A 24,093-nucleotide genomic window follows, 5' to 3' on the forward strand; every position below is an offset into this window, starting at 1 on the left:
AATTAATATTTTTAATGGAGTTCCTAAGTTTAAACTTAGGAAAAATAAAATATTAATGGGTATTAATATAAAACTAGGTTAGAAGGTTCAAAGTCATGGATCAAGCCAAATCTAATCTTATCTGTTGATTAGAGATTTAATCTTGGTCGTTGAAGGACCAACGAGAAAAGTATAAGAAGAGGCTTGAGGGTCAGTTGGAGAACACACCAGAGTGATTAGTCATTCATTTTGCTAGAGCAGGATTGTTAACCAAAGTTAAATCAATGATCAGCAACAAGGGGCAGTGAGTACGAGGCAGAGAGGCATTGACAATACTGAGAGACCAACGCAGAGGCAGAGAGAGCGAGAGCAGCAACGAGTCCAGGCTACGCAGAGCCCAGCAGAGACAACGCAAAGGCCAAAGGGATTGCGTCATCCACGCAAAGGCTGCTGGAGTGACGCAGAGGTTCCCAGAGGTTGTGCAGTGCCTCAGAGGGCTAACGCAAAGGGTCCTAGGGTTGACGCAAGTGAGCAGGATGGGTGACGCAGAGGCTAGAAGGGCTAGCGCTGAGCTTCAATTGTGCCGAAAAGGGTTTCGGGGGACAGTTTTTCTGAATACCTGTTTCCGAATATAGAGGTATTACTACCGTGTATTTTTCTCTATCGGGTGAACCGGTTAGGCACCCAGTTGTACCCAGAAAGGCTGCGTAATAATATAACCCTCAGAATAGCTGCACCATTTTCTCGCATCGGATTTTTCCTAAGACATTTCTCCAAATATGACAGTGTCACTTGTGCGCTTGTTTTCTTTCAGTTGATGATCTATAGATGTTGAGACTGTACTTGTGTTTATTTTCAGTATTTATATGGTTAAATAACTTGTTAAGTAATTAAACAAGTAAGTAAAATAAACCAGATAGTGCAAGAAGAATTTCTAACGGGTTAGAATTAGAAATTCCAACACTGATGAGTGTTCTTGGTGTGTCTGCTAGAGGTGCAGTCTTCCTTTCAGCGTATGATTACTCATAAAAGTTCAAGACCACCATCAACATTGTAGAACCATTACTTCAAACAATTAAAAGTGTTGGGCCATACAATGTCATCCAAGTCATCACTGATAATGCTTCTAATTGTAAGGCAATGGAAGCAATCATTGAGTATAAATACCCCAACATATTTTGGTCTAGGTGTTTGGTTCACACAATGAACCTTTTGATGCATGATATTATTAAGAACAAACAACCTCAATACAGAGCGATTGGTGATTTGTACAAAAGAGGCAAGAGAATGATAAAATTTATTACCAATCATAGCAATACGCATGGGCTTTTCCGCAATCGCTCAAGGTTGGAGTTGATGAAGATTGTGAAGACTAGATTTGCTAGCTATTACCTCACCTTCAAGTGCTTTTTGAAGGTAAGAGATTCATTGGCTATCATGGTATCGACTCAACACTAGCAGGTATTAAAGGTAAGGGCTCCAACCGCACTTGACAGGAAAGTTTCTGAAGAGGTGGAGGAGACTGCCCTTGATGGTCTATTTTGGGCATGTGTGAGTGATGTTTTGAAATACACCAAGACCATTTATAACATGATTCGTTTTGTAGATACAGATGCACCAGCGATTGGGGAGGTGTATGAGCAGATGGATAACATGTTGAGGCAAATAAAAAATATTGTTCAACAAAAAGATCCCAACTTGTATGATATTATTTACAATTTTGTGTGTGCACGGTGGGATAAACTTTATGTTTCACTACATGCCTTGGCGTATATCCTTATGCCAAAATACTACTCTCCATCTTGGTTGGGAAAACTTGTAACTGGGGGTGGGGTTAGGACCAAACGCCATACAGATCCAGAGGTACAAAATGGGTATATGACAGCGATAGACAAGCTGGTCCCTGAGAAGGAGTGTGCTAGAATGCGTCTTGAATTAGGAAAATACTTCACTAGCCTTGGAGTGTTTGGTTCTTTACATGCAATGGAAGATAGGGTCAGACTGGATGTTGTCACATGATGGGAAATGTAGAACGGCTAGGGACATATGGCAAAACTGGAAAAAAAAGTGCTTTCACAAGTTGTAAATACTTCTTCTAAAGAGAGGTGTTGGAGCACCTATAGCCTCATCCATAATGTGAGAAGAAACAGCCACAATGAAAACTAGGCAAAAAGCTTGGTTTTTGTGCACTACAACTTGAGGTTGTTGACACATTATTTTGATCAGGCTCGTGATGATACATCATATATGACTTGGGAGAACAACCCAAAAGAAAATAATTTGGAGGGCAGATCTCTACATCTAGATGAATTGGTAACATAACTTTTGAAAGATGATGATGAAACAACAACAGCAGCCATGCCACTCCCATCATCCAATAACATTGCTCGACTTCCACAAATTTTGCCTTTGCTACTGCCACCTCCATCTACATCCTCACATGGAGGTCATGTGCCTTCTGGTTCTGGTTTTAGACTTGGCAATCCAACTATGTAGGAGGAGACTCCTAGTGTACCACCACGAGTTTCTCAGAAATTAGACATTTCTCATGGCAAGGACCAGAGGAAGTAGTAGATAATAGATTTACTTGTCTTTTCTAGTTCCTAATAGTTTTTATAATCGTCGACTCTTTCATATTTATTATGATATTTTTTGCAAACAATATATGACGATTTAAGTTTGAATTTTGAAGTTGCCAATTATAACTCATTGGTAATGAATTATGAATATGATGCTTCGTGAAATTCGAAAGTTGAAACATTTCATTTCATGTTAGATATTCTTTGTTAAAGTTTGGTTACTTGGTAATGGTAATGGTTACAAGTACAAGTTACAACTTTAGTGATCAATGATGATAAATGTTATATATCGAATTTTGAAAGCTTGAAACTTTAAGATTGATGAATCATGAGACTCGATATGTTGTATGTTACTAGCATGTGGATGTGGTTGATGAAGATTAAAACTTCTAGATGATTGATGTTTCCAATCCATGTTTTTATGTTTTTTATATCTAATTCATCATTCTACATGTTTTTGTTGACATATATGCATCAAAATATATAAAATATATACCATATAAAAATTCGCTCTCGATTCGCTCCCGACCAAGGAGCTTTAGAAAATGTCGCTACCCACTCTCACTTCTCGCTTTTGCTCCTGCTCCCACTCCAAAGCAACCTTGTTTCCAACAATTGGCACATTCTCCTATTTTGCACTTGATACAGAGAATATTTACAAGTTGTTGGGAGGTTAAGGTAGTTAGATGGAACATTTTTCCAGGACGCACGTCTCCTAGGCGTTCTCTCATCTTTATTGCATGGACATTTATGCTGGCATCTTTTGTTCTTCATTGGAACGTTTGATGCCAATTGTTCATTGTGCATCCCTTCATGAGCATTATTTGGTGCACACTACTATTTTTTGAATGGTGGTTTATTACCTTGGCAAAGCTATTTTCCACATAGTGTGACACGTTCAACCATGGATGTAGGTGAGAGCTAAGTACTCCATCATTACAATATATGTTGACTTGTCAGAGTTAGTTAAAAAATAATAATATTTTATTTTATGACAAAAGAATCTCACTCTACAAAGAGGAGCTCTCTCTCCATTATAATGGTTGGGTATTTAGGGACTAAGGAGGTCTCATCTTGGGCTACACTGTATATAACTTAATGGAAGATTGGAGGTATTGCATCTATCTTATGAGAGGCTTTATTTATGCAATTCTTTCCCATGTGGTTTACTTTGTTGGATCCCTTGTAACTCGTCATGAAGGCCTTGTATTGGTGTATCTAACATTCGGATGATGTAATGTGAAAATTTCAATCCTCTATTGATTTGGGGTAGCATCGGATGTGCTCTACCCACGAAATTTGTTGGAGAGGTTGGGGCACATGAGATCTCCAATACCGAGAAAGGGTTTGGGCAGATTCTAAACAGATCAGGGGATATTAAAATAATTAATATTTTTAATGGAGTCCCCAAGTCTAAACTTACGGAAAATAAAATATTAATGTGTATTAATATGAATTTGTGTTAGAATGGTCCAAAAGACATGGATCAAGCCAGAACTAATCTTAGCTGTTGATTAGGGACTTAATCTCGGTCGTTGAGATGTCAACAGGAAAAGTATAAGAGGAGGCCTGAGGGTCACTTGGAGGATACACCACAGTGATCAGTCATTCTATTCTCTAGAGCGGGGTTTGCTAAGAGAGATAGAATTAGTGATCGGGAGTTGCAGCTGAGGGGCATTGAGTACAGAGAGACAGAGAGGCAGAGATAGTGTTGGGAGAGCAGCGCAGTAGTCGGGGAGAGTGACACAGAGCCAGCCAAGGCTCACGCAGGGCCACGCAGAGGTAGCCGAGAGCTGCACAAAGCCTCAGGGAGGCCAGCGTTGGTGACGCAGAGGGCTAGAGGGCTGACGCAGGGCCTCCTAAGGCTAACGCAGACCCATCCGAGGTGACGCAGGGCCAGCGTTGGGCAGAGAGGGGCTGACGCAATCTAGAGAGAGGTTGACGTTGGGGTTTCTAGGGCAGATTGGTGCTAAGGAGCTGCAGGAAGGATTATCCGGGGTTTCAGCCAGGAGATTTGTCAGAAAATGAGAGGTATTACTCCCAAGGAAATTCTCTGTTGGATAGGCCAATTTCAGCACCCAGATTGTACTCTAATATTGCTTACTAAGAAAACCCTCAGATAGCTGCACCAGTTTTCCCACATTGTGTTTTTCTGGGGACATTAGTCCAAAAATAATGGTGTCATATGGTGTGATTGTTTCTGTTTCCTTTAGTTGTTGATCTGTAATATGTTGAGCATGTACTAGTGTTTATTTTCAGTACTTACATTGTAAATAACTTGTTAAGTAACATAACAAGTAGGTAGGAATAAATCAGATAAAGTGCATTGAGGGTTTCTAACTAAGTAGACTTCGAAACTTCAACATCCTCTTATACTCATTGTTGTTATATTAACTTGCATCTAGCAAACCAAGTTGTTGCTTGAATTAATACAACATCATTTGTATGGATTTGTTTTATAGTAGCACCCTTAGGTCTTTGAGGATAATTTTGGCATCAATTACCAAGAAACTAAGGCTGATTTGTGACATACATAGCAGCCCTTATTTGTCTTACACATTCATCTAGTTGCCCTCTTGAATTCATACCAATTTAACTTCATTTATCTTGCACATGGATTGGCACTTGATCTAGTAGTTTATAACTCCATATTCCTTTCCATACCACTCGTTTATTCCACTTCTACTATGAACATTTGTTTTTCTTAAGCTAACTCTTCACAAAAACACTTTGAGCCTCCACACTATATTCTTAGCAATCCTATATTTACGGAAGCCCTACTTGAGTTGGAGAAGAGTCAATGAAAAGTGTGGGGAAGAGCTATATTGGTAATAGTGTGCAATCTTCCTGAGTGGACAAAACTAACCGCCTGATGCTCAAGTTTACATCATACAAGGGTGCCAGTTTTTTTTGTAACAACTTCAAATCAGCCCTAATGTTGCAAACTCGTAGGATTTATATCTAAGAAACCTTGAGTATATGAAGTGAAACTTCATATTTTCACTAATTGCCCGATACGGGAAATTTTCACAATCATCTTCTAGTAAATAATGGCTTCTTCAAGTGGAGTAATATTTTTCTCCTAGGTCTCCAATAAACATTAAAAAGGAATGTTGGTGACCTAAAATTTATTGAAGAACGTGGTGTGGCTCCATTGAGATTAATGGAGATTCTTTTATTATGAGTTATGTGTTGGCCTCAACGAATTTATGTATTACACTTGAGCCCACATTTTATGCATGTAAGTGTACAAGTACACATTACTTCATGCTCATTTGCAATAAACAACATAAATTATAACATATTTGTAATTTGTGCTCATTTGTAACAAACAAAATAAATTATAACCGATGTTGCAGGAAACGTGGGGCAGGGGTACGTTTCCATACAGAAACTGGTACGAACGGTGAAACGCGTTTGGTACAGCCGTGAAACGTGTTTCCAGTCGTACCGCCACATTTCACGAAACTAAAACGTGGCCAGTACGGCTGGAAACACGTTTCACGACCGTACGACCCACGTTTCAGCATTTACTCTTTTTTTTTTGCGTATGCTAGTGACTTCTAGTTGCTTCTAGATGCGTGTCTAAATTTATAAAAGTGAATTTTTGCCCTAGTATTGATATGCAGTTTATCAGGAAGTTCGAGGCATATGCAGTTCATGGTAATGTTAAATTATTAAAGTAAAAGGATAAAGGAGAATATCACTTTTACTTAAATTTTTAACATTACCATGAAATGACTCAGGATGTTTGAGAGTGGTTTCGCCCTCATTGGATTTCATATGGAGAAAGTAGAATTTTAGATCTCACTCAAAATCCAGCAGACTTATCTGTTTTCCAAGATTTCAGGATTGGAGGGATTGCAATGTTTCCATTGGATTTTATCATGTCCTAGTGTATGGAACTTGTATTTAATCAAGAGAACCAAGCCCTCTATGCAGGGGAAACTCCCAATAATCAAGAGCATGTAGGGTACTAGGGTATGAAACTTGTATTTAATCAAGAGCACTAAGGTCGTTCGACTATGTAAGAGGAGACTCCCAATACAATAATGGTCCTTCTAAAGAATGGGATGTGGATGCAGAAAATCCTGATTTGGATCTCTCTCTTGCAGCCTTATAGTCTTTATTGTACTTGCAGCCTCATAAATTAATATAAATAAAGGCTAATTTTGAGATTTGGATATACAATAAAGGTTTCTTTTGGATATTCCAATATTTTTATTTTCATTATGTGATCATTCATGAGTAAATGTGATGTAAATTTAATCTTAATGTTTAAATGTAATAAATTATAATGTATCATTTATGCTTTATGATTGCACATATATATATATATATATATATATATATATATATATATATATATATATATTCGCGTTTCCCCATTTCCAAAATTTGGGGAGGTCGCATTTCGTATCGCTTCCCACTTCAAAAACTCGTACACGTTTCCCCGTTTTGTGCAACCTAGATTATAACCCATCTGTATGGTCTTCCTATTACCTCTCAAACTCTCACCCAAGGTGTAAAAGTCACAATCGGCAAAGTGTAAACCCAAGGGCAACCTGGAGAGGTTATCCAATGCAATGTGGAAAAAGTCAAAGTCGGGATTAATTCAGCAAGGGTCCAAAAGTTGAAAAAATTCGTTGAAGTCGGAACTTTTTTGAAAAAGTCGGCAAAAGGTCAGAAAAATTAAAAAAAAAACACACAAAAATATTCATTTTATTTTTATTTTCTTTTAACATCTAGAGTATCCACGACATCAAATAAATGCATTTCCACATAAACATGTAAAGAAATCTAATATATAATATGTATATGAAGTCTAGTGCTACATCACATATCAAAATAGTGAATCAACTCCTAAATCTTGAGTCTTGTCTAAGTCTCAATTCTCAAGAGTCAAAATATCAACAAAAAATATAATAAATGTATATTATGAGTCATCTAAAAGTCATAAAGGAATCAGTCACTGAGATCCTCTTCCCCTTTTACGAGAATAGGGAATGGCTTTGCCTTTTCCTCTAGAGGAAGAAGGCCCAACCCCTGGAAATAAAATGGAGTCAGTCATCCTCTAGAAGCCGATGGAAGAGGTGGCCTCTGTCCTATGCTACTACCGCCCATCCTAGATGGTGTCACCTCCTCCTCATCATCCTCAACCAACTTTGCCTCCTGACCCTGATGTTGCTCCTCCTCTACCTCTGGCTCTCCCTCCCCTGCAACTACTACCTCCTCTAGATCCACACCTAACCAATCTGGGATCGAGTCCATGATCAGCCTCTCAATCTCGCCCCTCCATGCAGCGGTGGTATCAATATTGTCCAATGAGATGGCTTCCACATCAATAGGTGCCTAAAGTTGTCTCACTAAATGGGAGAAAAAACAGAAGAAAATGATATAATTTTCGGCCTTTTCAGCCTCTTTATCCACAGCATGGGAGGACATCCAACTTTTTGGGTCGACTCCCGATAAAATTGAGCATATAAGTTATAACGAATAACTCGCGATTTTTTCGTTTCTGAAAAATTCTGCAAAAAATCAGAGGATTAAATCGTTTTGTTGAAAAAATCGCAATTTTAGGATTTAATCCCGATTTTTTGCAAACATTTTCCACACTGATCCAATGTCACTACAGCAACCTTCTCCCAACTATCCTTGGTTTTTAACTATCCAATGTCACTACAGTAACATTCTCCCACCTATCCTTGGCTTTTAACTATTCAATGTCACTATAGTAACCTTCTCCCAACTATCCTTGGCTTTTAACCTTATGGATTGGGACTTTTACACCTTGGGTGAGAAATTGAGAGCCATTGAAGGAACAAAACAAAGTCCCAAGTGAACACATTCAACAAGCATGAAGGCATATTTTGGCAAATTCACAACTTGGTATGGGGTATGATGATCACATATATTTCAAATTTTCAGATTTGAAGTAAAAAAACATGACCCCATCTTGCAAGGAGTTGGAAACCAAATTGCTTGGTTATTTAGATTTGTATGCATTCATGGACATCCACATGAGTTCCATTATAAGTTATAACTAGTGGTGAAGCATGTTCCAAAATTCTATAAAAGCCACAACAATTATCTAAAGGGACACAAAATAATGGTATTGTAATCTTAATCCAAAGGAGATATTTCATTTTGTTATTCTTCGTAGTTATTCAAGAATTTTGGATTGATGTAAAGGATCAAATATAAGAATAAAATGATTAAATGTGTTAAATTTCTAAGTGCCAATCAGATTTATTGTCTAAAGTAATTATTTTATGCCCAGAAATTTTTTTTTACCAGTAAATAATTGTCTACTGTAAATTTTAATTTCTGAAAAGTACAATAACCAATACTTGGCACTTTTAACAGCAATTTTGCAGCGAAAACAAAACAAAAATTAACCCCGAAAATCAGACAGAATAGAAACACAATTTTACCCTCCACTTTCTCATCACATTCCATTAACTCAAAGGAATCACTGGGCTCACTAATCATCGAAAATGGCCCACAAGTAGTACAAAGAAATTACAAAAAAACCTGAAGAATTTTCTAGCAAAATTACCAGCCTCCCAATGACTTGCATGGCTCACCTTTAGCATACTACACATCCCACATGCGGCTCCCTTAGCTACATGGCCTTCCTGAGTTCACAAGTGTGGGTTCCCTGCTATTTTTCTTGCTGCTATAAGTTTGCTCCTATTGTCTTTTCTCTTTCCTTAGCCTTGTGACTCACTCATAATAATATGCAATTCAGAAAATATTTCTCTGGATTTTCAATTTTTCTCACCCTCACTTGAGTAGCTGCAATATGCAATGTGTCTTCATCCTCTCCCTTTGGTTCCTTTAATAATTCTCCAAGGCCAAATCCCTAATCCCCAAAGTGATTTAGGGCTAAAATTAATTCCTAGCTCACTTAAATCAACGTTGGAGATTAAATCTAAGTCACTTAAATATCAATTCTTAGATAAAACATTAGCCTAAGCCTACATGGATCATTTTAAATGATCCATGTACTTTTCCCAAGTTAAACTTAGGAATGAGATCATATTAGTTGCTCTTCTCAAATAACAACCTAAAGAGGACTTCTCTTCCACATGCTAAGACACAAAGTCTATGTGGAAGACCTTCCGATGCTACAAAACTCAACATTTCTTTAGGGTGAGATTTGCAAAAACAAGAAAACTTGGATGATATGATGTTTGTATATTGAGAGAAATCCTTCAAAGACTCTCTTGAATAAAATAGAGAATAAAAAGGAAGCATTGATGTTTTAACTTTTTACTAGTATATGATAAAGTAAAATATGGTGTGCTAAGTCAGTAGGAATTCATGAATGAATTGCATGATGCTATTGAAAATTATGTTGCAACCCACATGAAGATGTAAACTAATGACTCCATTAAAGGTCAAGCACATGAAGAAAGAACCGAGGAAGGAAGAACTTAGATATACACGGCATCACCTCATGAACATAAGAATATAGCAAGCATTTTTCCTTCTCTTTCAGAAATTAATGATGCATTTGTTCATGAAATTGAGATGGTTGTTTAGCAGATAAGCCCTTAAAGGTTGAAGAAACAATGGATATGGTCCATCCCCTGTGCAATAATCAAGATGGTGTTGAATTTTCTACAATAGTGCACAGTAGGAATTAATCTTCTGATCTAATAATTACTTTCCAATGATTTCCAATCAAGTTATCTTATGTCACATTTATCATTAAGCAATTATACACAGAAAATATCAACAGTAATGCAATGAAAACAGTAGGATCATTGAGAGACATACAAGCACAATAAAGACAACAAAATTACCCATGGAAAACCCAACTTTGGGAAAAACCCAGCAACTTTTATTCTAAGGAGAAATTGTTCTTCAGCAATATCTACAATTTCAAGAGAATTCTAGAAATTTGTGCCACAAATTCAAGTCCAATATACCAGTCAAAGCAAGTCAAATACCAGCTAGTCAAAGTTGGTCAAACCCACTAAAATCAGAGAAATTTATGCTAGTCAACATCGGTCAACAGTATGAAATTTCGAACTAACGTCAGCTCAGTCCTGTGGCCAAAGGGTCTATGGTCCACTGCAATCAACTGTGGTTGACTGTGGCCTGTTACCCACCATCCATGGGTGGTATCGAAAGGAGAAAAATTTTCTCCCAGATGGTCCTCACTCAGCAGTTAGCTGCCCCTTGCAGCCACTAGATAGCTCGATGTGCCACTATCTCCGCCACCTGAGCTAGTCATATATGCTCTCTTGCCCATCTGTTAGGATCGTATGTTTGAAGATGGGCCTTCCAATCCCAAAGGTATGGCCTTTCATTTTGTAGTTGGGTATTTTTGTTTATTTATCATGGACACTTTTGGGCATGGATTGTGGGGGAGATTTGGCAGAAAGAGTGGACTTAGTTCATACTCTTGTCCCCTCTGTCCAATTCGATGGTTAGCCTTCTATCCTAGTCTCGTGGGATCTCCTTTATTGGCTACTAGCTCTAGGGGTGGCACCACATGGGAAATTTGGTTGTGTGGTCATGCTTCCTGACACCATACACATCACCATCATCCACTCATTATAACCCCATTCACCATATTTCCCAACTAGGTCCGCAATTGTCCATTGGGTCCACAAGGAGTTCTCCTCCCCTCCCTTTCTCCACACTTTGGGTCAACCCTGGAACGATGCCCCGGAGGTTGATGCAACTAAAAGAAAAGAGAAAGCATAATTTGGCCACTATCAATGGGAAATGTACCATAAATGCAAAAGATGGTCGAGGCATGCACATTTAACATGTGGGAAAAAGCCAAACATGAGCTCCACCCCTATCATTATGGCCATCACCCTAATTCCTACGGTCCCTCATATTGACCTCTTTCATCGTTAAGGAACCCATGATTATCCCAACCCCTAGAGGGTGATGAACTGCCCCACCTTACGAGGGTATCCACTGTTATATCTTACACATCATGCTCTCATGCCCTCGAGCCCCGAGAAATTATAAAAGAAAAAATAATAAAAGGCAAAAGGCATATTAAGAAGGGTGCAAAAACAAAGTCTAGGGTAACTCATGTACCACGATTTCTCCCTCCCATATTCATACACCCAAGTGTGGGCTTCCCTTAATATGGCTACTCTTGTACTGTGGCATGTGGCTTGGAGCCTACCCCTGGTGCCCCATTCTGTTCCACCATTATATCACATACCACCAGCCATTTGATGGATGTAACATGGACATATCACTCCCTTAAAGGCTAGAACCACCGAATAGGGTCCTTGGTTAACCTTCCTCTTAAACTTGGAGACACTTGTACGTTCTAGAGCCCACTATGGAAGCGCATGCCACCATGAAGTGTCCACTTGATTCCATGATTCGTAAGCTCATTTAGTCAATTGCACTAATGATCTATTGTACTGGAAGGTGAGGGGACGCATTGGATCTTATTACAAGATTGCAAGTGGGTCTTTATCATAGTTTTGGTCTCCCTATATGCGGTACAAGCCCTTCAGAGGGTCATATTGGCATTGTAGGGTGAGGGTTGACAGCCATGGGTCTCCACCATAGCAAAGAGAAGATTGCCACTTCATGGGATCCTTTTGTTCCACCTATTGCTTCTCATGCTCCACCGTTTGGATTTTGATGATGCGCCTAGACCACCTTGCCCGATTGGCTCCACTCTTGCACCACACACTTGGCAACTGATACAAGGCCCAGATGAGGAAATGTCTCACCACAGGAGACAATGGGAGGGCTTGCACCATTATTCTAGCCCTTACAAATGGGATACAAGCTTGTTTATCCATTGAGAGACCCAGGAGGATGTTTTGTGCCCCCATAGCCACTTGGGGACACCACAGGTTGTTTGCTTGGATATCAAGGTGCCAACCCAATGATCACTATGTTTGGAGCTCATTCGTTCATCTTGGCACACATTGGACTCCATTAGGCATCTTCAATGGCCCTTCAACCTATTGTATCTAATATCTTTCCCTCTTGGGAGGCTTATTGTTGTATTATGGAGCTATCTTGGTGGGCTTGTCACCAAGGGATGTTATTTTTGCACATTATTTTATTAGTTGGGGCATTATTAGGCCTAATTAGGCAAATTGAACCCCTTAGGGAGGATATATATTGATGTGATGATCATTTCATTTAATCATCACTTGGATTGGGACTTGTATTTCTTCTTGAGAATTTCGCTAGCCTTATAAATGGACTCAAGGCCAAATACCATGTGTTCAAGGGTGGTAATGATGAGGGATGTCCACATATTTGGGAGTATAGAAGTAGGAGTGAGAAATTGTGATACATGAGTTACCACGGCCTTTGTTTTTCCACCCTTCTTCATTTTCCTTTTGCCTTTTCTTGATTTTTCTATATTATACTGCTCGGAGCTGCAGGGGATGAGAACATGTTGTGTACGATATAAGCAGTGATTACCCCCTTAAGGTGGGGCAGTTCATCGCCTACCAAGGGTTGGGACATGCATGGGGGGCCTAAGAACCAGGGTGATGGCCATAATGAAGAGTAGAGCTCATGGCTTTTGTATCACACTTATAAAACCAAAACAGAAATAACATATTAATTTACTATAAATGCAAAAGGATTCAATAAATACCATCACAAAGGAACATAGCGCTACTTATTTTTGGATTTTTATTTGTAAGCTGTAAGGAATTGATCATGCATAACCATGTAATGAAAAGGGAAAGAAACAAAGAGACTCAATCTGAGTCACACCTTCACTTTCATTTCTAACTATCAATAAAGGTTGATTAAAACCAAGAAACTTTATAATTGAGTTTCAGAACTTCATTTGTCAACAAAGATTATGTAAAACAACAAAATTCAAATTTGAATGACAAGAAGTAGTGAATTACCAAAGCAGCAAGTTCAGTGGCCAAGCATTTCCTAGCTCGCTCCACAAATTCCCGAGCTTCATCATACTGTAAATGCCATCATATCCCACAAAACTCAATCATATGCATCTATTCCATATGAAGAATACCAATTCCATGGTCAAAAAGTTCAAAAAAAAAGTAACAGAACAAACCTTAGCACGCCGAACCAGAAGAACGGCTCTAAAGAATGCCCCATTGCTACTACCATCACCACTACCAGAAGTATTCCCTAACATTCGAAGTTTTGTTTCATCACCATCATCCAGCCGAGATACATATTCGGCCATCTGATCCCATTCACCCATGTTCCAAGCAGCACTAGCAGCCTAAAACAATTTTAATAAATCAAGAAAGTAGTACATGTGGCTACTTAGCCTAATCATGTCTGATCAACAATAGTCCTCTGTATAGGCACCAATAAGGACATGAGATAAGTAAAAACAAAAAATAAATAAATATTACAGACCATTGGGGCCATTTCCAGTCGTGCAGCTGGTTCTGCTGGAGTCCAAAACTCTTTACAAAGGTTACTCAGTTCTTCCCAGCGAGCTAAAGCAGCAAGGCATCGCATCCGTCCTGACAAAAATAGTAGCAACAGTGTATGGTCATAGAAAGTCAGCATTCCTATGTATGACTAACAAAGCAATGACCCCCATAATCAAAGAACCAAATTGCATTGCAAAAAGACCAATCAATCATGAAGAAGCTCCTAACCATATCCCAAAAGACATGAAACAAGGCCAACTTGTGAATGTATCAAGATTGATTGGCGAAGTAGTTAAGGAAATGAATCTCTATTATTGCACCAAAGCATTATAAATAGGTTTTCATAGATCAACCATCATTTAAGATTTACCTCACACTTTAGTAATCTTCATCACTTAGATTTTCTCCCCATTCAAGATTAAAATTTTCTCATTATTCAGATTAACCTTGGCATACTTTGAAATTTGAAACATTTTGTTTTAACTTTGTACTCTCGAGTGCCCACTGCCAACCAGGATTCAAATATTTCTCACCTTCCAAGTATTTCTCACTTTCTTTTAACTGATTCACGATGTCAGGAAAACTATTATTTCTTGGTAGTAAAATTCTAAAAAGGTTGAAATATACAGAGCATTGTTTAAAACATTCAGCAGGACCGCAGGCAAAGAAAACAGTAATAAAGTGGCTAGAGCACTCTGAGAAAAGCCCCTGCAGTAGTAAGAACATTTTCAAAAGTCCGACATAGAGAGGTGTTAAATCCTAAAGCCAACTAGTATCAGAGATCTACAAAACATAATATCTATGTTTTGGGCTGATGTCTACCATCAAAAAGGCATTCTTCTCTTCTCATTTCCTAAATTTTTCATGAACATATGAAACAAATTATCTATGCTGCTTTTTAAGGGCAATAAAGATTGAAAGGTCAAGAAAACTAATTTATACATAATATCCAGGAATTATAAAGGAAAGAACTTTCAGCTGCTCACTATTATTACCCAACAACTCTTCAGGGAATGCAGACGTGGAGTAGCAGGCTTCCATCATTCAAACACCCTCATTCAAGTGGCTTACCAAGACATGTCTGAGTGAAATCGTAAGGGAATAAAGTGATAAACCATGATGAAAATAATTCATACACAGCAAATGCAGACCTCCTAGGGCGAGATGACAATATTGTAGCACAGCAGCCAAATAAGCATGGTGATGCAGTTGAACTTTGATCCCTGAGCTTCACTTGCTCAAAATCAAATAAAAATAGTAATTGACAAGAGTCAACAAGGGCTTGGTTTACTGGTAAAGCAAAGAGTGTTGTTTACCCACTACCAGGGTTCAATACTCAAATTCACGCCCAGACGCATGTTTACACCTCCTGGGCAAATGCACCTGTATAAGCATGCCAGTTGTCATGGGTGTCAGGTGCAATTCCTCAGCAAATTTGGTGGAATATGTACCCCTCAGATACGGAAGCTTATCCAAGGGATTTCTTTCACAAGTCTACTTGCTCATGTTGACTAGAAGCATCTATAATCAAAAGGGCAGGAACCCAAAACACAAATCCATCCAAGATTTTCTAACTAATCAAAACCATGATACAACAGTACAACAAAGATAATGAAGGGAAAGTGGAAAAGAATAGATAGCATCTAAAAACAAAGGATCCGAGCATAAGAAGAAGAGTTCATAACTTCCCATAGGAGAACCCAAAAGTTAGAACTAAATTGTAAGTCCCTCTCCCCATCCGAAACACGGCCTATTGTGGTTCACACCAAATTTTAGTAAGATGGATCCCTTATATATGCTCAAGTTCCAAGCAATTCAGTAAAGTGTTTTGTCAGCCATTGACATACGCAATATAACTACCCAACATTTACAATGGAAAGTCTCTTGGGATCTCCTTAACACCCATTTCTACCTCTTCTCAAGTATATTTAACACAAACATAGTCTCAGATAGGGTTAAACTGCTCCTATAGTTTAGGACACTAGATGATGCTACCGAGGAGGAATGTGTATATGGAATCGCTAACACTCATCTCCACTACTAAGTTGCAGGAAACGTGGGCAGAGGAGGAGTTTCCGTATGGAAACGAAACTGAAATGCAGAAACGCATATGGTACGGCCCAGAAACGCGTTTCTGGCTGTACTAGCCACGTTATCGAGAGGCAGAAAACGTGGCCAGTACGGCCGGAAACACGTTTATGGGCCGTACGGCGGCGTTTCCACACATAGGTTGACTTCTTTTTTTTTCTAATTTTTAATTGGGTTATTAAAATGCCTCCGAGTTGCTTCTAGATGCCTCTCTCAAGTTATAGAAGTGACCTTTGTCTCATTCTCTCATCACACAATTCAACAAGTTGTTTCTCTTGGAGACTGGCGATTTTAGCAAAGGATAAGAGAGGAAGAGAGTAGTGGTTTCAGCTAGGGTGTTTTCAAAAGTGAGAAAAGTAGTTTTCAGCAGCAAGAGCAAGAGATTTCAGCAGCAAGAGAAAGAGATTTCAGCAGCAAATTTGGAGTGCAGAGTTTCCGGCTACGACATTCTTGGATTTTTGGCTTAGCTACAGCCATATTTCTTGTCTTTTCTGGCATTCTGAGGTAGCTTCAGCTACAGAAAATTAATTTGGGTAAGAAACATTCATTTTTTTAGTTTTTTTCCTACTATTTTTTCAATTTTTCTAGGGTTTATGCTGCCAAAAATATGAAAAACAGTTTTTATTTACAAATTTGTTTTTTTAATTTATTTTTGCAGCAATGGCTTCCAACCAAAGTGCAGCTGCAAGTTCAAGCCCTAGGGCCAACCCAAGGGCTGAATATTATCCTCTTTGGAGGCATGCAACGAAGCTTCAAAAATGTGCAGGTGGTGGCTCATGGGAATGGCGATGTAATCATTGCAATAATTCGTACAAGGGCTCCTACCCAAGAATGAAGGCACATCTTTTGCATGGAGGAGGACAGGGGTTATAGGTTGCACAAAAACAGTATATCCATTGGCAAGGAGGGCATATCAAAGACAGCAAGATGAGGTGGATGCTATTAAGAGAAGGCATGATGAGCTTACTCAAGCTACTCCTCAAGCTCCATCTAACATTGAGCCAAGGATTGTAGTTGAAGCAAGAAAGAGGAGAGTCGGTGCCACTCAGCAACATGAACAACCAGCACCCAAAAATACCAGAGGGGCATCCCCTTCAGTTCAGGATAGCAGAATTGTTAAACTGGTGAATGTGCAAGCAAGAGAAGAAACTGATTCCAGAGTGGCTAGGTGCATTTATGCATGTAATATCCCATTCAATGTTGTTCACTCTCCTTCCTGGCAAGATATGATAAGGGCAATTAATAAAGCTCCTCCAGGGTACAAGGGGCCCAACTATGAGAAACTCAGAACTCAACTTCTCAAAAATGAGAAGGAGCTTGTGGAGGATATTTATCACCAATTCATTCTTCCTGGAGTAGCTTTGCTGCTCTGGGGTTACCATAGTCTCAGATGGATGGACAGATACAAGGCGCAGACCATTGATAAATATCATTACCACTTCCCCCAAAGAAGCAATGTTTATCAAGGCGGAAGACTACTCAGGAGAGGTAAAAGATGCACAGTTCATTGCTGATGTTATAGGGCCTAACAAGGTGGTGCAAGTTATCACAGATAATGCACCAGTTTGCAAAGTTGCAAGTTTAATTATTGAGGGGAGGTATGACCACATCTTTTGGACACCATGCATTGCCCATAACCTAAATCTGATCTTAGAGGAGATCGACAACAAAGTTTCCTGGATAAAGGAACTCACAGGGGAAGCAAGGGAGATTGTCAAATTCATCACCAACCACTACCAATCTAAGGCCATATTTCGAGAGTACTCCAAATTGGAGTTGTTAAAAGTTGCTGAGACAATATATGCCTCGAACTTCTTGATGTTGCGCCGCCTTGTTGAGGTTAAGCATGCATTAGTTTCTATGGTGGTGAGTCAACTTTGGATTGAGTGGAAACAAGCAGATTCAGAGCGGGGATATATGGTGCGTAGATTCTGCCTTGATGAAGATTGGTGGAGCAAGGTAGATTTCTTGCTAAAGTTCACAACCCCTGCATTTGAGCTTCTTCGAAGTGCTGACACTGACCAACCTTTCTTAGGAGAGGTATATGATGGCATGGATTCCATGGTTGAGAAAACTATGGAAATCATTTCGCAAGAGTCTCCACAACTTTTGTTTGTTGATGATCATTTTGTTGGTTTAGTCAAGAAAATCATTGTTGATAGGTGGAACAATTTCAACACTCCATTCCACACTACCACATCCTTTGAACCCCAAATTTTATGATGAGGAGCTTATTGCTCAAAGCAATGGGAAGAGGAAGGCACCCCATAAGGATAGAGAGGTGGCTAATGGGGTGAAAAAAGCCCTTATGAGAATGTTTCCTTCTCATCTACACAGGGAGGTAAAGGAAGAATTTGCCAGTTTTGCTGCAGGAATAGATGATTATGCAGATATATCAGCTTTAGAGGAGAGAAGCACCATGAATCTAGTTAGGTGGTGGATTCGTCATGGAGCAAATGGTGTACATTTTCAAAACCTTGCCATTCGTATTCTTTCACAAGTGGCAAGCTCTTCATCAGCAGAAAGGAATTGGAGCACTTATGGTTTTATTCATTCTGTGAAGCGCAATAGGTTGGGCTCATAGAAGGCAAAGGATCTTGTTTATGTGCACTCCAACCTTCCCCTTGCATCTCGTAGGGGTTCAGAATACAGCAGTGGTCCTTCTAAAGAATGGGATGTGGATGCAGAGAACCCTGATTTGGATCTCGCTCTTGTTGCCCTGAATATTGAGGTCGAGCCTGGAAGTGGAATTGGCCCATCATCTTCTTCAGCACCACCATCCACTGTTGAGCATTGTTCTGCTTCTATTTTTGATGAGGCTTGTGATGATGAGGATTAGTCTTTTGTCTCTATAGTTCTTGCAGCCTTATAGTCTTTAATGTACTTGCAGCCTCATATATTAATATAAATAAAGGCTGATTTTGAGATTTGGATATATAATAAAGGTTGCTTTTGGATATTCCAATATTTTTATTTTCACTATGTGATCATTCATGACTAAATGTGATGTAAATTTAATCATAATGTTTAAATGTAATAAATTATAATGTATCATGTATGCTTTATGATTGCACATATATATATATATATATATATATATATATATATATATATATATATATATATATATATTTTTAATATATATATTTGCGTTTCCCCATTTCCAAAATTTGTGGAGGTCGTGTTTCGTACTCGTGCCCATTTCAGAAACTCGTACCCATTTCCCCGTTTCGTGCAACCTTGCTCCACTATAAGACAAGGACCTCTAAGTTACCAAGATTCAGATACGGATCCAGATTCCCCAATTTATTGAAAAGGCAGGATCCGGATACAGCAACTACAAACAATATAAAATATTTTATAATTTTTAAAAATTAAATTTATATAAAAGTAAAGTAAAAACATATATTAATTTTTAAATATATAGTTTTTATATATAGTACCTATAAAAATATATATTAGATAAATAATATCAGAATTAATAATTATTTATAGATATTAATTAAAATTAATTAAATTTGTATAAAATAAAAAAGTATAACTTCTGTTTAAAATTTTAAATATAAAACTTCTATATAATACTTTTAAAATCATCATCAATTTCAGGTGAAAAAAATAATTATTAATTTAATAATATTAAAATTAATGTATCATAATATTGAAACATTAATTACTAGTTATTATATTTAAATTAAATGGACTTTTTTTATTGAACTTACTTTATGAAACTCACCTTTTTACGTTTAAAATAAACATAAAATTTAATTAGAATATCCAAACGTCTGCATCTTATAATCTTGAATTAAAGTTTATAATATGGTCAACCAAGCAAAAATTAATGAACTCCCTTGTTAATTATTCGTGCGGCTGATTTTTCCAATATCGCGTTATTCATCCACTGACATTTTCATTCTGGAATTCTGCACTGAGATCTAATTTGGAAATATGTGCTGACGTCAAACCATTTTACACACAGACAAATGTTGGGCAGATCTTCATGGATCCGGATCCGAATCCATCTCTGGTCCGGGGATCCACGGATCCAGCCACTAGGCCTGACGGATCTGGTAACATAACAAGATAGATCAATCAAGCTTAAGTAACACAAAGCGTTGCACATGTAGTTCATGGACAATAAGAATAAACGTATATGAAAAGGAAGTGTCTTCAGTTAACTAGTATGACACAGAAAAGACATCTCGATATCCACAAGATTCCTCAAATGTGTAACAAAATAAGAAACAATCAAAACCCAAATACAGATCTAAATCACAAACCCTCCTAATTTAGTTAGAGAGGAACACCATGATGCTACCCAAGAGGAATGTACGTATGATATCGCTAATGCTCATCCTAAACCCAATCCACTAGAAGACAAGGTAAATCAATCATGCTTAAGTAACGCAAAGCATTGCACATGCAAGAGTCAGCACATGGAGAATAAGAATATAGGCATACCAAAAACAAGCGTCCTAAGTTAACTAGTATGCCACAGAAAAGACATCTCCATATCCACAAGATTCCTCAAATGTTTACCAAAGTAGGCAATAATCAAAAGCCAAAGATGAATCTATGTCACAAGCCTTGCTAATTTAGCTAGAGGGGAACATCAAAAATGGGAGATAATATGCTATTCAGAAGTATAATCCATAGTAAAGGTAATGGAGACCCAGATCATTTAAGAACAAAAGAAGCAATATAAGACCATCCACATCCCAGTAGAAAAAATTCAAGACTAACAAGGGATCTCACCCAGAACTACAATCTGATCAACTGCTGATAAGGAAGAAAACACCAACAAATTAGAGGCATGCGCAAGATACCATTTTGTAGCAAGAACATCCGATCTGTCACTCATCACCATCTTATATTATCCTTCAGTAAATGGGCAATTCATTAGAAATATTCTTCTGGCCCTTCCTAAAAGGATAATCTGCAGTTGGGTTGAAGGCCCATTGGCCCAATATCAGTTTTAAACAAATACATGAGAAATCAAATCAAGCAAGGGAAAATGTTAAAGACAAATCTAAATCACGTCCCTGCTGATTTAGTTGGGGAGAAACATCAAAATTGAAGATAGTATGCTACTAAAAAGTATTATCCCTAGTAAAGGTAATGAAGGCCAGCATCATTAAAGAATGAAGGAAGCCATATGAGACCACCTCAATCCCAGTTGGAACAATTCAACACAGACAATCTAATTAATCGTTGATAAAGAACATGTTAATTTTAGGTAACAATGGTATGTTCTAAGCTTAAGAGAAATTTACTTCAATTTTTCTTATGAGCCCAATATCAATTTCTAGATTAGCGATCGCAAGACATGACAATAAAATGCAGATAGAACATAAACAAAAACAATAGAAGACAAGCCAACACAAGAGGACACAAGATGTGGCACATGCCATGGACAAACCCCAATGTGGGGAAACCCTTTGATCAATTCTTCTTAATATTCTTCAAAATTTCAATAGAGAGAGAAAAACATACAAAATTCACTTGCCCAATCACAGTCAAAATCTGTCCAATCAAATAGCAGTCAACAGGGAGCCCTAACCAAAAAGTCAACATTGGTCAACATGGCAGAATTTTTCCTCCAAATCAGCTCGGACAAACCCAGTCAACTAGGCCGCCAACAACAGTCCAAATAAGCCCAAAGCAGTCCCAAAAATATCAATCAAACTTGGTCAACACAGAGTCAAACCTCCGGTCAATGTTGGTTAAACAGCTCTGAATGCCTCAATTTATGTGCCCAAAAATGCGGCCTGCCCAAACAGAATATTACCCAAGAAAAATGCAATTTGAGTCAACATTGGTCAAACCAGGTCAACGTTCGTCAAAGCCTCCTGCAATTCGATCAATGCCCAAAACAAAAAATTGCAATCTTGTCCTTCGCACGTGTGGAGAGAGAGGTTGCCCAGAAATGTGTACGTCCCAATCAGATGAGAGAGAGATGCGTGAGTGATGAGTGTCCAAATGAGGTAGATTCTCCTTCTATTTAAATGCAATGATGAGGATGAATAGACGTGTCTTTTGGGCTTCTAAGTCTACATTAGATTGTTGGCCGAACTTGACAATTTGTCCATAAACAAAATAAATTCATAATTTCAATTATACATATCAGAATGAGATGATCTTTAGATCAATCCTACACCTCTCGAAAGAGGAATCCAATAAAAATATCAGCTCCATCATATGAGCTGTCCAAGGTGGAGTTTAGCCCTAGTTGCCAAATTTAACACTCCCTCTCAACTAGGAAGACCTCCACCTGCCAAACCATCTCACAATCTGTACCATCCCTGTCATCCCTACTCTGCTCTGTTGAACCATCAAGAAATAATTAAAAAGAAATGATCGAGAATGTATCATACCATTCTGCACTAACCCGAAGTCAGTGTCTAATAATCAAGACTGTATCATACTACTCTCCATTGACCTGAAGTCAGTCTCCAATAATCAAGAGTGTACCATGCTACACTCCATTGACCCGAAGTCAATCTCCATTGATCCTAGATCAATATCAAACATCCTAGCATAGGGAGTACGATAGTACACCATGCATCCATCGGTAGTACTATGGTCCCTATCCTCATTTCCCTACTCATTGGCCAGATGAGAGGTACTTCCCATGAGTCCTGAATTGCATGGGTAGGATGTATTAGTAGGAGAAGGTGAACACTCATCCTACTCATATGCCATAGGAGAAGGTAATCACTCATCCTATGCATATGTCAACCATCATGGGGTATCACAAGGGAAGGTGAACTACTCACCCTATACAACGTGCACCACTAGGGGAAGGTGAACCACTCACCCTATGGTCACGGATTACTCCAAGAAGTACCCCAAGCCCCCCAGAGCTCCCAGAGCTCAATATCAAAATCAAACAGGACCCTCATAAGTGGGTCTCTCCACGACTCCAAGTCGTTCACAAAAGGTTAAGAATTTGACATTCCCCAGGGGCTTCGTAAGAATATCTGTGATTTGATCATCAGTCCCAATATGACGGAGCCTTATTGCTCCCCGTTGTACCATATCCCGGATAAAGTGGTACCTGATGTCAATATGCTTGGAGCCGTCATGAAACACAAGAATCTAAGAAAGATGAATCCCACTTTGGTTGTCGCAGAAGATCACGGTGGTATCCAGCACATGTCCAAACAGCTCACTAAAGAGCTTCCTCAACCAAACAGCTTTACAAGAGACCATACTAGCAGCAATATATTCAACCTCAGCGGTGCTCAAACCAATCGACTTTTGCTTCCTTCTCATCAAGGATATCGAAGCAGAACCTGGAGAGAAGCAACATCCTGATGTGCTTTTACGATCCACCACACTGCCAGCCCAATCAACATCAAAATAACCATGGAGCCTCACATTCCCGACAGTGTATCTCAGTCCATAGGTGATTGTGCCCTGAAGATATCTCAAGAGATTCTTGGCAACAATCCAATGTATGTGATGAGGCTCGACCATAAACTGACTCAATGTATTCACTACAAAACATATGTCCGGACAAGAGTTCACGAGGAACATCAGGACCCACACGAGTTGACGATACTCAGAAGGATTTCCCAAATTGGGCCCAGCAGCACTTACGCATAACTTCTTGAAGTTAAGTTCCATCGGAGTAGTCACAGAGTTACAATCCACCATCCCAAATCTTTCAAGTATCTTTACAATGTATTTTCCTTGAGAGAGGAAAATCTCACCTGCCTTTTCCCAAACGTCCAACCCTAGGAAATAATGCATCAATCCTAAGTCCTTTATTACAAACTTGAAAGCCAACTCCCTCTTACATTGATGAATAAGAGGTTTTCCACTTGTCAGAAAGAGATCGTCCACATAAAGTACCAAAATAAGAGGTATGCCATTCTCAACCTTAAAGTAAAGGTTCGGACCAACTTTACTTCTTATAAAGCCCAACTTCATCAGATAGATGTTGATCCTCTCATACCAAGCTCGGGGAGCTTGCTTCAACCCATAGAGCTCTTTCTTCAACCTACATACATGTGTCTGACGATCTTGAACTTCGAACCCCTCGAGTTGTTCTACATAGACTTCCT

At 38.7% G+C, this 24,093-nt stretch overlaps 1 protein-coding gene across 3 annotated transcripts in view; it reads right to left on the reverse strand.

Annotated features, from left to right (window-relative positions):
• LOC149263930 (serine/threonine-protein kinase TOR-like) overlaps window positions 1-24,093 on the reverse strand; it is a 491,915-nt gene that overhangs the window by 230,387 nt on the left and 237,435 nt on the right. For all 3 annotated transcript variants that reach the window (XM_089426963.1, XM_089426958.1, XM_089426968.1), the window contains exons 33-35: window positions 13,920-14,029; window positions 13,606-13,779; window positions 13,433-13,498 (exon numbers count right to left, since the gene is read on the reverse strand). In XM_089426963.1, the coding sequence (XP_089283089.1) occupies window positions 13,433-13,498; window positions 13,606-13,779; window positions 13,920-14,029 (350 nt within the window). The remainder of the gene's footprint in view (window positions 1-13,432; window positions 13,499-13,605; window positions 13,780-13,919; window positions 14,030-24,093) is intronic.

The sequence above is a fragment of the Pinus tabuliformis genome, chromosome 6 (assembly GCF_031772625.1).
Source record: "Pinus tabuliformis cultivar Carrire ecotype Pingquan chromosome 6, CPIR1, whole genome shotgun sequence".
NCBI lineage: Eukaryota > Viridiplantae > Streptophyta > Pinopsida > Pinales > Pinaceae > Pinus > Pinus tabuliformis.